Source organism: Phacochoerus africanus, chromosome 3 (assembly GCF_016906955.1).
Source record: "Phacochoerus africanus isolate WHEZ1 chromosome 3, ROS_Pafr_v1, whole genome shotgun sequence".
NCBI lineage: Eukaryota > Metazoa > Chordata > Mammalia > Artiodactyla > Suidae > Phacochoerus > Phacochoerus africanus.
The window spans coordinates 10,328,000-10,341,414 of NC_062546.1; the positions used below are offsets into that span (position 1 = coordinate 10,328,000).

The 13,415-nt window shown below is 52.7% G+C and overlaps 1 protein-coding gene across 6 annotated transcripts in view; it reads left to right on the forward strand.

Annotated features, from left to right (window-relative positions):
• Positions 1-13,415, forward strand: part of NFATC2 (nuclear factor of activated T cells 2) — a 164,360-nt gene that overhangs the window by 92,139 nt on the left and 58,806 nt on the right. For all 6 annotated transcript variants that reach the window (XM_047770859.1, XM_047770856.1, XM_047770855.1 and 3 more), the window contains exon 6: positions 8,178-8,318. In XM_047770859.1, the coding sequence (XP_047626815.1) occupies positions 8,178-8,318 (141 nt within the window). The remainder of the gene's footprint in view (positions 1-8,177; positions 8,319-13,415) is intronic.

A 13,415-nucleotide genomic window follows, 5' to 3' on the forward strand; every position in this document is an offset into this window, starting at 1 on the left:
GGCACGTGCAAAGGCCCTGAGGCAGGGATAAGCTTGCTGTCTTCAGGCAGCGGAAAGGCAGCCAAGGAGGCTGTGCAGAGTGACGGGGCGGGGAGAGGTGTCGGGGATGAGGTCTGAGAGGAAGCTGGAGACTTTGGCTTTTATTCTAAGGGAAGTAGGAAGCCTTCAGTTCTAGGTAAGGGCCTGGCATGTTGTGATTTATATTTTGAAATTCATTTGGCACAGTGTCTGGCACAGAGTGATGCTAATAAATGCTTGAAGACCAAAGGAAGGAAGCAAGGAGATGAGGGGGACAGGCTGGGACGAGGTGAGGGAAAAGGAGCAATTATCTGTCACTTTCTCTGTGGCTGCTGAGTCATCGTAAGGACACCATGGACTCAGCATCTGTTCCCATTTTATAGATGGGCAAACTGAAGCATAGAGACATTCAACTAATTGCCTGTGGTCACACAGCGAAGAAAGGGTCACGCCAGCTGTGACATCCCCCGCCTGCCAGACACCAAGGTTGAGCCCCCTCACCAGTGACAGGTTCATTTGAACCAGAACCCCAACGGGTGACATCATCTCCTATAAACTGCAGAGAGACCAGCTCAGGGACCCTTAGAGGCTGAGGCGCCCTCCCACCGCTCAGCCGTGGATTGTTTTTCTCGAGATGCTGTAGGGCTAAATCTTGGGTGAAATTTGGGCACCTGGCAGAGGGCAAGTAAGCCAGCCTTTGTCAGCCCTTGCTCTCCAAGGTGGCTTTTAGGCAGGAAGCAAGGGACTGCACTTGAGAAATGTCAGAAACTGACATGATGGAAAGCAGCAGGTTCGAGTGACGGTTAGGACTGGGGGCCTGGGTTCACCTTCCTGCCTCTGCCACTTATGAGCTCTTTAGTCCCAGGGACGTGACTGAGCGTGCTGGGCCTCAGTTTTCTCCTCTATAAAATGGGGAAGGTCATGGTACCCACGTCGGTGCAGTAGAATAGCCTCAGTACCTCTCTTGTGGTGTGTCTCATCCTTTCCCACCCATGGGCCTCCTTGTAGCCTTGCAAAGCAGATGTCACATACCTCTGGCTGCCACTCTGTCACAGCCGAGAGCTCCCAGCCCAGGCAGCAGGAGGTCTGTGTGGGAGTTTTACAAACACTGATTGTTTCAGGTCAGCTGGCAGCAAGCAGCGTGCCCTGCTGCTAAGAAAGAACTTAGATGATTATCTGACCAGTGCTGTGGGTTGGCAGTTACAGGAAAGCTGGATTTGGGGGAGCCCAGGATTGGGGTGGCTTCTCCTCTGATGGATATGGTCCCAGCCATGTGATCATGGCCTGTGACTGAGCTGGTTCTGCAGCAGTGGTGAAGGCCAAATGCCCTTTATCGAAGAGCTACTGGGTGCTGCCCGCTGTCATGTCACTCGCTTTTATCCTCCTCATAACCTCAAGACATATCCTAAAGACTCTGGGCTTCTGTCTAGCAGGTTGAACTTCAGAAGGACTGAATGCTTTGCTAGTCACCTTGCTGACAAGGGAAGGGCCAGAGCTGGGCATTAAACCCACGTCCTCTTCTCTGTCCAGGCTGCCTGGCCCCCCAGTGACCTGGGAGCTCATTAGTTAGAGGAGATCCCTGGAGGGGCCTTGTTTGCTGGAGGCTTTCGAGGGGCTAGTCCATTGGAGAGGTACCCTAATTATCCTCCTGCGGCTCCAGACTGCGCGGATTGGACAGGAGGGGCTTGCAGTCTTGCAGGGCTGCTGTCACTGCTCCATTTTCCGTGGGGTCCAGAGAGAGAAGGTGGCCTCAAGCACCGTGGACCCTGGTTCCGCACACACCCCACCCCGTGCCTGTGCTGCGAATGTGGACAGGTCCCTTACAGATAGGAAGCCCGTTCTCAGGGAGAATTGGGTTCTTCTGTCCCACCCTCCCTCTTCCCCAGGAAGACCCAGCTGTGGCCAGGGTGGGGGGCTGAGGGGGCCTCAGGGGCCAGTCTGCTGGCCCTGCTCACATCCCCCGCCGCCCCCCCGGGGCAAGGCCTGAGTCAGCACCACACTCTGGGCCAAGCCAGGCTCAGGCCGGCCAGGTTCACAGCCAAGGACAGGGGCCCGGTGTGCAGACAAGAAGGGTTACAGCAGCTGGGGCGCGGCGGCCAGGGGTGGTCGGTGCATGGGCCAGAACGAGACAGACAGGAGGGCCCCTCCTTCCCCAGGCTGGCTGGAGGCTTTCCCTGGGTCCTTCCCTGTGTTACTCAAAAGGGGCCCCTCTGGGTAGGGGAATCCCACAGTCTGGGTTCAAGTTCAGCCTGTCCGCCTTACGTGGCTGTGAGCACGTGACTTCTCCTCTGGGAAACTCCGCACCCTCCACTTCAAAATGGAAATAACTCCTGCCTTGTGGTCTCATGAGGTTTAGCAATAAAAATAAACACAACCCACCTGCCCGGAGCCCTGCTGAGGTGCCGCACACTTCCTGGTGCATTAGCTCAGTTACTCTGCAGCCAGCCTTCCGAGTTTGAGCACCACGACTAAGTCCCATTCTCTAGGTGAGAAAACAGAGGCGCAAAGAGAGCAAGTGATTTGCCCAAGGCCCCAGAGCTAGGTCTCACTGAGCTGGGCTTCAAACGCAGCCAGTCATGTGGCAGCATCCTTTGACCCGTGACCATCAATTGCCTCTCACATGTGAGTTCTGTCATGTCAGCACAAGTGTGCACTGGCAGTGCTGGAGTCCAAGGCGCTCTCTGTGGCCGCTCTAACGATCCGCTCTTATTAGCGAAACCCACCCACTCTGCACAGCCCAGTTCGCCCAACCGGCCCCTCCCGCCTCCGTCCTGAGGTTCTTGGGGAGATCGTGGTTCTCGGCCAGGCGCCCCATGACAGGCATGTGGCAGACAGGTGGGCGGTAATGTCCCCTCTCCAGGCTGACCTGGAGGACCCCCTCGAGGTGTGAATTTCCCTTTGCCACCGGGCTCTGCTCGCCATCAGCCACCGTCGCTAGTGAAAATAAACACCGGCGCAGGCTAAACCAACAGCGCCCCGGTGATTCAGAGCTCATAAAACCTAGGAGCCCCGAGCCACTTTATGAAGTGCCGGATTCCGGGGGCAGGAGGGAAGCCTGGAGGAGTCGCCTGGCTTTGAGGGCCACCTCCATGCTTATGTGGGGGCAGGGGGAGTAGATCCCACCCCAGGTGAGAGCAGGCCGAGGATGGCCTCGGGATGGTGGCCCGGCTTTGGTTAGAGTGCTGCAGGGTGTGGGGTTTGTAGGGCCTGGACCCTCGGAGGGTTAAAGAGCTGAGTGGGATGCAGTGGGGGCTGCAGGCCTGGGAGGCCCAGTGGGTTGGTGGGGCATCCTCCCCTAGGTGCTGGCCGTGTCACCCCAATTGGTGGCCATGGGTGTTGGAGGTTGCATCAGAGAGCGAGAGGGAAGTGGACCCCAGGAGGGTAATTTTGGTTGCTGTTTGCCTCTCTTCAGTTCCTCTTTCAGAGGCTAATTGGATCCATTTGCTTTGCCTCTGGGCTCTCTGAGGAGGCTGGGCACCCCCCTGGAGGAGGTCCCCTTGGCCTCAGGTGGCCTCTGAGTGTGGGACTTGGCTCACAAACAGACTGCGTGTAACAAATCACCTGGAAAGATTGTCAAAATGCAAATATCCAGCCTCCTCCTCTAGGAGCTTCTGGGGCTGTGGGTTGGGGTGTGGCCTGGGCAGCTGCATTTTCATTAAGCTCCCCCCTGCCCCGCTAGGTGATTTGGCCGCAGGTGACCTGGAAACCTCCCTTTGAAAAATACTGGGAGTCGGGACCAGGAAACCTGGGTTACGGTTCGGGATCCATCAAGAACAGCAGGGACAAGATCAGTAATGTGTGTAAACACGTGGATGTGGGCCACACGGACTTGGTGAAATATCGAAGACGGGACAGCAGTGGTACTGAGCATGGGGCAGCTGCTCCAGGAACGCCAGCTCTTGCTGTCACCATACTGGCCAATATCTATCAAGCCTAACGCGCTGTCTCCCACGTAGTCCTCACAGCAGCCTGTGCAGTGGGTCTGTGAACAGCCCCATTTTTCTGATGGGAAAAGTGAGGTTTAGAGCTGGGGAGCCCTGGGCAAGGGTCACCCTGGGGGGACTTGAGCTGGGGCCGAGGACTGTCCAGCACGGCGGCCTCCCACAGGCCAGAGCTGCCCCTCCACGAAGCCAGGTTCCAAACACCTGTCGTTCTGTCTGCAAAACGGCACCAGCAGTGTCTTCCTTGATTACCTGGGAGGGCTCTGGTGTCAGCCAGATAACAGATGAAAAGGACACTTTGAAAATGACCCAGCGAGAAGGCAAGAGCAGCATTTTGCAAATTAACAATGGGAAAGACGAGTTGCTGGCATGGTTACCATGTGTCAGGCACCTGCTAGCTGTTTTTTTGTCTTATATGAGATAGATTTTTAAAAATTGTGGTACGAGGCACACGATTGACCATTTTAAAGCACACAACTCAGTGGCATCAAGTGCACTTACAATGTTGTGCACTCAGCACCACTGTCTAGTTTCAGAACTTTTTCGCCCCCTCCAAAAGAAACCCGTGAGCCGGGTCCCTCCCCAGCCCCCAGCAACCCCCAGCCTGCTTTCTGCCTCTGTATTAGCCAGTCCTGGACACGTCGTATCAATGGGATCAGACAATATGTGCCCTTTTCTGTCGGGCTTCTTTCACTTAGCATCATGTTTTTGAGCTTCGTCCATGTGGAGCGTGTGGCAGTGTGACTAATATTTCTGTATAGATAGACCACGTTTTGTTCATCCATCCGTCGATGGACCTTCGGGTGCTTGATAACATATTTCACCACGTGTTTTCCACCCACGTGCACACGTTTACACGCAGCATCTCTTGTGCTGCTTACCTGCCAGGGCAGGTCGTCTTAGGATTTTACAGAGGAGGCACGGGTGACTCAGAGAGGTGAAGGGCCTTGCCCAGGGTCACACAGCAAGGAATTGGCAGAGGCAGGACTTGAAACCATGACTTTCTGACCCCAGGGCTCGAGCGGCAGTAAAGAGGGGACACTGTGGTCCCCTGGTCCTGCATTATCCTAGCATGATGGCGCCTTGGGTCAAACGTGGTTTGGCCACTGGAATCAGCAAGGATTGTTGGGAAAAAAAACTATGCTGGGGTCCACCCTGCAGACCACTGAAGTCAGAATCTCTAGAACGGTGATTCTCAGCCTTGGACGATTGTGGCCATTTTTTCCCCAGGGGACATCCAGCTCTGTCTAGAGGCAGTTTGGGTTGTCACGTGGGGGAGGTGCCACTGGCACGTGGTGGGTGGAGGCCAGGGATACTGTTCAACATCCTCCGAGCACAGGACCCCCCCCCCTCCCCACCCCCGCAAGGAGTTACCCTGCCCAGATGTCAAGAGTGCCCGGTCTAAGAAACACTGTGCTAGGATCAGGGCCAGAGGATTCGACTGTAAACCAGCACTAAGAAGTGCGTCTCGGGCTGGATGGTGCACACGGATCACCTGGATTCCTGCTTAAGCTGCAGAGTTGAGTTCAGTGGGTCTGGGGTGGGGCTCTCGGGTCTGCAGTTAATCCCTGGCCCCCTCTGCCCAGTGATCCAGTGATGCTGAAGTCCCCGCACTGGACTGGACAAGACTGGAGTCCAGGTAAAAGCTGACTGGAAGCCAGACTGGACTCTTTCGTCCTCTCTCTTTAAATGTTCATTAGAAAAGATGGTTTTCTTTCAGGGAAAGAGAAAGGGCGGGAAATGCCGATTTGGCAAAGGGAGAGTCCGTGGGGTGCTTGAGTCTGTGAGGCTTTGGAGGGAGAAGCAACGAGGTTGCTACAGGAAATAGCCGAGTCGTGTTCACAGCCATGCACAGTGATTCACAGAGCAGCTTCAGGCCAGCCTCCCGCCCAGCGCTGAGAGCTCACGGCCACGTCCAGTCCCCGGCCTGGCTGGCTGGGAGCCATTGGCCAGTTTGCCCAGGCGCGATGACTCAGGCTTTCCACCTGCAAAATGGGAGGGATGGCTCTTGCTGCCTCCCCACCCATCCCCGGGACCGAAAGCCCCCACGTGCCCCCCAAACTCATCAAAGGCAGATCTTAAAAGCCTGGACCTGTTCTTCTGGGTGGTGTGGCTGCTGTTTTCACTGCTAATAAATCTCCATTTGTGGCAGCTCAATTAGGAAGCCACACAAAACTCCCCTATTGAAAGAAAGGATTAATAGCCCAGCCCATGTGGGAGAAATTAGCAGCTTCTGCAGAGAGGTCCTTTTAATATGTGCTCTTAACTGGCAGCGCTTTAGAACCACACTGGCTGGCGGGGCCCTGGAGACAGAGGGCCTGGGCTGAGCCTGGGCTGGGGAAAGACCATCCTGGGGCTGGGTCATTGCAAGTTGTGGGGCTGCATGGTCGACATAAAGTGTCTCGGTGTGACTGGTCCACAGCGGGCTCCGTAAATGTTGGCAAGTTCATGGTTGCTCTTCAAGGGACAGGTTTCATTGTGACTCCAGGGCAGATGGGACAGGGTGCTGGACCTGGAGGCCCGGGCCGGCCAGGAGGGCAGGGTTAGGTTTGAGCCTTGGGCCTCTTGTGGCTGCAGCCCTGGCTCCCGGATGGGGAGGTCTGCGGCCCTGGCACGGAGAGCGTTGGCCCCCTGCCCAGTTCTCGGGCTCTGGGAGGAACGCCAGGAGCTCAGGCTGACTCACCCAGGAGGAGGGCCGGCCTCTTCAGCCCACGCTGCCAAGGCGAGGCCGAGGAGATGGTCCCTGGTGCTGGCTGGGACCTATTTCTCACCCTGCCCCGGAAAGGCATCTGGAGAGGGTCTTGATTCTTTCCTGCAACCCTTCCTGAAGAATCCGGGGAGGCGGGGGTGGGCTGCAGGGGCTGAGAGATGAGGCTCTGGAGCCGGTCAGACCAGGTCTCGAGGCTTCAGATCTACATCAGCACATGCCCTTGACCTGACTTTGTTCTAGGCATTCGTTTCCCTGCCCGAGGATGAATAATTCTAGTACTTCTTCCCTCAGAAGGTTGCTGTGAGCATTCGAGTATATCATTGTGGTTAAACCCTCAGCCTGTCCCATTTCTCACTGTAGATGCAGAAGAGGATGTAGATATGGACCTGCAGAGCCAGCAAGAGATGTGTGTGTGTCAAGATGCATTGAGATACATCTGTATCCATATCTTCTCCCTCCCTCCCTCCCATCCATCCATCCATCCATCCACCCACCCATCCCAAGCACCTCTGGCTGAGTCCTGTCTTCTGTCCCCTGCCCTGGGCTTACAGCATGCACCAAGGAGTGCTCCTCCCTCCTGGGCTTCCATTCTTGTGGGGAAGAGATGAGAGACAGAGGAACCGATAGAGCTACATGCAGTGTATCTGAAAGTAGGAAGTTCTTTGGAGATGAGCTAAGCAGGATAGAGCAAAATAAAGGGGAACGAGAAGGAGAGACCTGGCCAGCCAGCCAGATGGACGCAGAGTGGGTACTGCTGTTTTAGCTGTGAGGGGTAAAGAAGCCTCTCTGAGGACAGGTGGCATCTGCCTAGAAAGCTGCAAGAAGTGAGAAAGGCAGCCAGGCAGGTGATTGGGGAAGAACCTTCCAGAGACAGCAAGTTGAAAGTGCAAACATTTCAAGGCAGGGGTGTGTTGTGTACATCCGAGAGACGGTGAAAACATGCTGCAGGTGTGACTGGAGCGGAGTGAGCAAGGGGGTCGTTCTAGGAAGTGTGGTCAGAGAAGTGACGGGGGCAGATCATGTTCAGGACTGCGAATGAATTCCAAAGCGAAGATGGAATCAGGAGTCAGGAATCCCTCAGGAATCAGGTCCTCAAGTTTACGTGCGTGAGCCCTTCCTTCGCGTGTTGGCTGACGTCAAATGCAGGAGAAGAAAGGACACTCTCGCAAAGGAACTCTCAAGTGAAAAAGTTGATCTGTCCATCCATTTATTAAAAAAATCAAATTCTTACTCTCCTTTCCTTTTAAAAAGAGGAAAGACATCCATCCCTTGATTCATGGAAGTGAAACATCCTTAGGAAAAACAAGCCCAAGTAGCTCAGGGCACTTTGATGAGAACATAACGTTGGCAGGGTCACTGGTGGGCAGGGATGAGGGCTCCACTTTGCAGTGACAGTAAGTGGGCCAGGGTGGGCAGAGCGTGTCGTGTCCCGTTCCCGTGGAATGGGAACGCCTCTTCGGAGTGGGCGGCCCCGTCACCACGGTGTCTCCTTCTTCTCTCGCCCTCAGCCCAGCGGTCCGCCCACGAGCTGCCCATGGTGGAAAGACAAGACATCGACAGCTGCCTGGTCTACGGGGGCCAGCAGATGATCCTCACGGGGCAGAACTTCACGGCCGAGTCCAAAGTCGTGTTCACCGAGAAGACCACAGGTCAGGGGGCCCTTTGCACGTTGTACAGAAGTGACCACCTGTTTCTTCCCGGGGGCATTGATTTGGGGGGTGGATCCTTTTGTGTGGACTTTTCTGCCCTGCTCTCCTTACCGTGAGAAGTTCCCTGTGACGGCAGTGATCTGCCGTCCCCATGGGTCACTGCTGTGTGAATGTCTCTTAATGTATTTTAACTGGTCCTGGGCTGGTTTGTTAGATGATAAGGTTTTTCCCACCCCAAGTCTTTTTTTTTTAATTATTATTTTTTTCACATAAAGAGACACAGTTTTTCCCACTTTTTATTATTATCAACGGGAAAGGGATTTCCCACTGTGGCTCAGTGGTAATGAACCTGACTAGTATCCATGAGGACGCAGGTTCGATCCCTGGCCTCGCTCAGCGGGTTAAGGATCTTCTGTTGCCGTGAGCTGTGGTGTAGGCCGCAGACCCGGCTCAGATCCTGCATTGCTGTGGCTCTGGTGTAGGCCAGTAGCTGCAGCTCCGATTCAACCCCTAGCCTGGGAACCTCCATATGCCGTGGGTGTGGCCCTAAAAAGACAAAAAAGAGGGGGGCATTGATCGCAGTGATTCATCACACATGCTCTGGGCCTGGATATCCTGGGTTCAGATCTTGCTTTTGCTACCTTTTTGGGCCTCCATTGCTTTAGGTATTTAATGATAATAACAAGAGTTCTTACTCCATAGGGGTTTCATAGACGTTAAATGAGATGATACATGTCAGGTCATTATAACAGGACCAGATACACTGTAAATCAATAAACATCTGGCTGCTTATATTTTTTATTATAAATAGTGATGCAGTTAATCTTGGTATATTTGTAGGATTAATTAATCTTCGTTTACATGAATCTCCATGTGTATCTTTCTTGTTTATTTAGAGTTTATTCCTAGAGTGGAATTTTGGATAGGTATTATGAGAGCTTTAAATACATACTGCTTCCAGAATTCAGATTACCCTTCCAGAAATAAACAAATGGAAAACTTCCTTTAATACCTCAGCAGTGATGGGTTCACCCTATCCCAGAAGTGCCATGTTTTTTAATTTAAAAAAATCGGCTGAATTGGTACTGTTTTGACGTGGCACTCCTTGCTATGAGAGATTTAGTATTCCTGTTTACGGGACGTGTATCTGCTTTCTGGCTAGGGGCTGTTAGTGTGTTTACCGACGCAGACGTGGTAAAAAGACAATGACCTGGAGGAGCGAAACTGGCAGGTTATACAGTTCGTTACGGACGCTGGGCCTTGCCTGTTCCCCCCCCACCCCCCCCCCATGGACATGATTTCAGTAGGTTAATTCTAGGGGGTGTTGATGTTTGTTAGCTCATTGCCCTTGGATGCTCCGGAGTGTAAGAGGCAGCTTGTCTGCCTGTGGGGTTTGCCCTGCGTGGGAGTAACCCAGGGGCTGCCATTCAAACTGCTCACATCATCCAGCCCTGCTGCTAAGACAGCTTCTGACGGGAGGAGGCAGAGCGTCTTGGGAAAGGGCTGCTTCTTCCCAACGCACGCAAAACCTCCTCTCGGGGTGGGCCGGCCCGGTGACCAGGGTGTGAGAATTGCCTCCTGACACTTTGAAAGCACAAGAGATGGAAGGTGATCTTAAAGAGGATTTTTTTCTTTTTCTTTTTTTTCTTTTTCGGGCCACACCCGCGGCACATGGAGGTTCCCAGCTAGGGGCTGAATCGGAGCTGCAGCTGCTGGCCTGAGCTACAGCCACAGCACCGCCAGATCCGAGCCATGTCTGTGACCTCCACCACAGCTCACGGCAATGCTGGATCATTGACTCTCTGAGCAAGGCCAGGGATCGAACCCACATCTTTATGGATGCTAGTTGGGCTCGTTTTTGCTGCGCCACAACAGGAACACCTTAAAGAGGTTTAATGAAGCCACTGAGGAAAAAAAACTCATCCAGACTGTGGCAGAGGGGAGATGGATGGATGGGCTTGCGGGTGGTTTAGGAGGCACGTGGGCAGTGTCTGCAGCCATGAGGAGCCGTGATGGTGTCGTGAGGGGAGAGGAGGAATGACGTGTAAGTGGACGCAGCGCGTTCTCTCGCCTGCTTGTTGGGCACCTGATTTAACCATTCCCCTTTTGTTGGGCATTAGGCCGCTTCCAGCTTTGTGCTGTCGTCGGCAACTCAGGCATGTGTGTAACTGCCTCTGCCTTCCTTTTGTCGGCCAGGTAAGGACTCATGCTCTCCAGCCAGTCTGCTTGTGTTCAAAGACCAGTTCTGCTACGTTCTAGCTGTGGGGCCTCGGACAAGTTACTTAACCTCTCTGGGCAATGGTTTCCTCGTCTGTATAATGCATGAGGATGGTGACAGTCCTACCTCCCAGGATGGTCATGAGATCAAGGGTTCAGAAGCTTTGGTGCAGCTGTTGGTCCCTCAGTGTCTGCAAGGCTTGGTTCCAGGACCCCAGTGGGTACCACAGTCTGAGGATGCTCAAATCCTTTGCATACAGTGGTGTGGTACTTGGGAGAACCCAGGCACATCCTCCCATATAGTTTAGATCACCCTAGAGTACTTAGGAGGGTGTAATTGACATGGACAATGACTTAGGAGGGTGTAGTTGACATGGACTTAGCTCATGTCACTGCTATGTAAATAGTTGCCAACGAGTGGCAAATTCAAAGTTTTGCTTTTTGGATATTTCTGGGTGTTCTTTTGAATATTTTAATCTGTAGTTGGTTGTCTCTGTGAGTATGGAACCTGTGAATATATATAGTAAATGCTTGTTTTATATTAGCTAATATTCCTTTTGATTTCCTAGGGTTAAGGCCTGCATGTGGTAGTCGATTCAAGGAGCATGCATGTTTTTAAGCATCTTGATTCATTTTGGGGGAGCCTTATTTCTCAGGTGGTGGAACAGTATAAAATACTCTGTGGCAAGAATTTGCGAGGCTCTTGTGAGATTGAGAGCAAAGCTGTGGGGCTGCAGTAGAACTGGTTCATACCAGGAACTGTTTTGATGAGCCCAGAACCCAAGAGGTCTCCCAGTGCCAGGTAGAGACATGGCCTTGGTTTAGTCTGCACATGAGTAAGGTAATAGGGAGTCATGGTAGGTTCCTGAGCAGGAGAGAGTGGTTCTTACTTGGCATGACCAAGTAAGCGTGAGCTTCCCCAGCTTTGGTGGCCCTCCAGGACCAGGACAGCTGGCCCACCAGGACAGCATCCTCTGGCCTTCCTCTGACTTCCACAAGCAGTGGATTCGAATCTATGATCTGCATGTAGTAGCTCTGTCATCCTGGGTGAGTCCCGGCAGCTCTCTGAGCCAGCATTTTTTCTTTTGTAAAATACAGGTGATTTACTTCTCTTGAGATGAGGAGATTAAATAAGATGAACCAGATGAGGCTCTTCACGTAGAGCTCGGCATGTTGTAGATTCTCATGAAATGCTAGCTGCTATGATTATTATCATATTTAGCCTGTAGAAAGACAAAGACGGGTAAGAGTTTATCTCATGGATGCAAGAGACATTGAAAAACAGTTATAAGTAATAATTATAAACCATGCGCCTGGCTTTTTTCTAGGCACTTTGTATATATTAACCTGATCACTCGTGACATTCCTACAAGCTAGCTACTCTTCTCCCATTTTTCTGATGAGAAACTGAGGACAGAGAAGTTAAAGAACTTAGCCATCGCAGCAGCTGGTAAAGGGCAGTGCTGGGTTGGATCCCAGGCAGCCTGGCTCTGGGGTCTGTACCCTTGGTCATCAGTTGCTCTACTCTGAAAAAGCCCCAAACCAGGTTACTTTGCCTGAAGATCCTTCAGCAGCTTGGAGCCACCGACTTAAGCGCTTTTGTGGTGAGACAGGCTCTTGAATTCTGCCGTGGTCACTGAGGGCAGCAGGGCCTGTTTCAGATCATTCTGTGAAAAGAATCCTGGGTGAATGCCGTTCCTGGATCGATGCCAGCAGACAAGCCAGGGTATCCGAGGTGCCCCCAGCCCCCAGACAGGCAGTGGGCTTCCCTCGTGGGATGTCTGGCTCCCGGTGGCTCTGACAGATAAGGGGGAATTGCCTCGTATTTGCAGAGAGCTGGTCCTGCTCTTTTGACCCCAAGAACTTGCCTCTCAGCCCAGGACCGCCTTCTGCAGGGGGAATCCCTGTTGCTCAACTTCTTTTTTCCAAAACGCATCCCCGTTCCCATCTCCATGGACAGTTTGGCCGGCAGGGCTGCTGCGGGGTGGGGCGGAGTGGAACAGTTGAGGTTTTCCAAGGCAGGGGAACCCCAGCTGGTTCTCACATTAAGAAAAGGTGACAGCCTCCTGGGCTAATCTTAGCCCCCGTGTTGGGTCATCGGCACCACCAGCTCCAAAGTTCTTTTTATAGCTGTGGACTGAAATGGAATTGGCAGTTTCCACTCCAGCGGGATGACAAATTGGAGAACGGTGGAAAAACAGTAGGAGAGGGGTAGCGTGGTGTTTCTTAAGTTAGAAAAAGCTTGGTGTTTTGGAAAATGGCATCTTATTTATAGCAGCAGTAATAATAATGCTTATTATATTATTTTTATTACTATTTTTGATTATTTGCACGACTCCCAAGAGCCTGTAGGATCTGGCCCTTGCCCACCTCTCGGATGGCGGCTCTTTTCACCGGCCCCCTTGCTCCTTGGGCTGTAGCTGTACCATCTTCACTTTGTCCTCAAACACCCCACATGCCTTTCTGTCCCAGGACCTTTGCTTTTGCTATTTCCTCCTGGGTTGCATCCTTCTGTTCCTACAAGTCTCAGCTCTGAGGTGACTTTCTTTACTTTTTCTTTCTTTTTTATTTTTAGATTAAAAAAATTTTTTTCGAGTACAGTTGACTTACAGTGTGGGGCAACTTCCTCTGTACAGCAAAAGGGATCTAGGCATACATACATATACTTTCCTTTTCTCATTTTATCTTCCGCCGTGGTCTATCCCAGGAGACTGGATGGAGTTCTAGCTCCCTGTGCTATACAGCAGGACCTCCTTGCTCATCCGTTTTAAATGTCATCGCTTGCATCTACTAACCTCAAACTCCCCGGCCATTCCACTCCCTCCCCCCTCCCCCTTGGCAACCACAAGTCTGTTCTCCGCGTCTGTGAGTCTGTTTCTG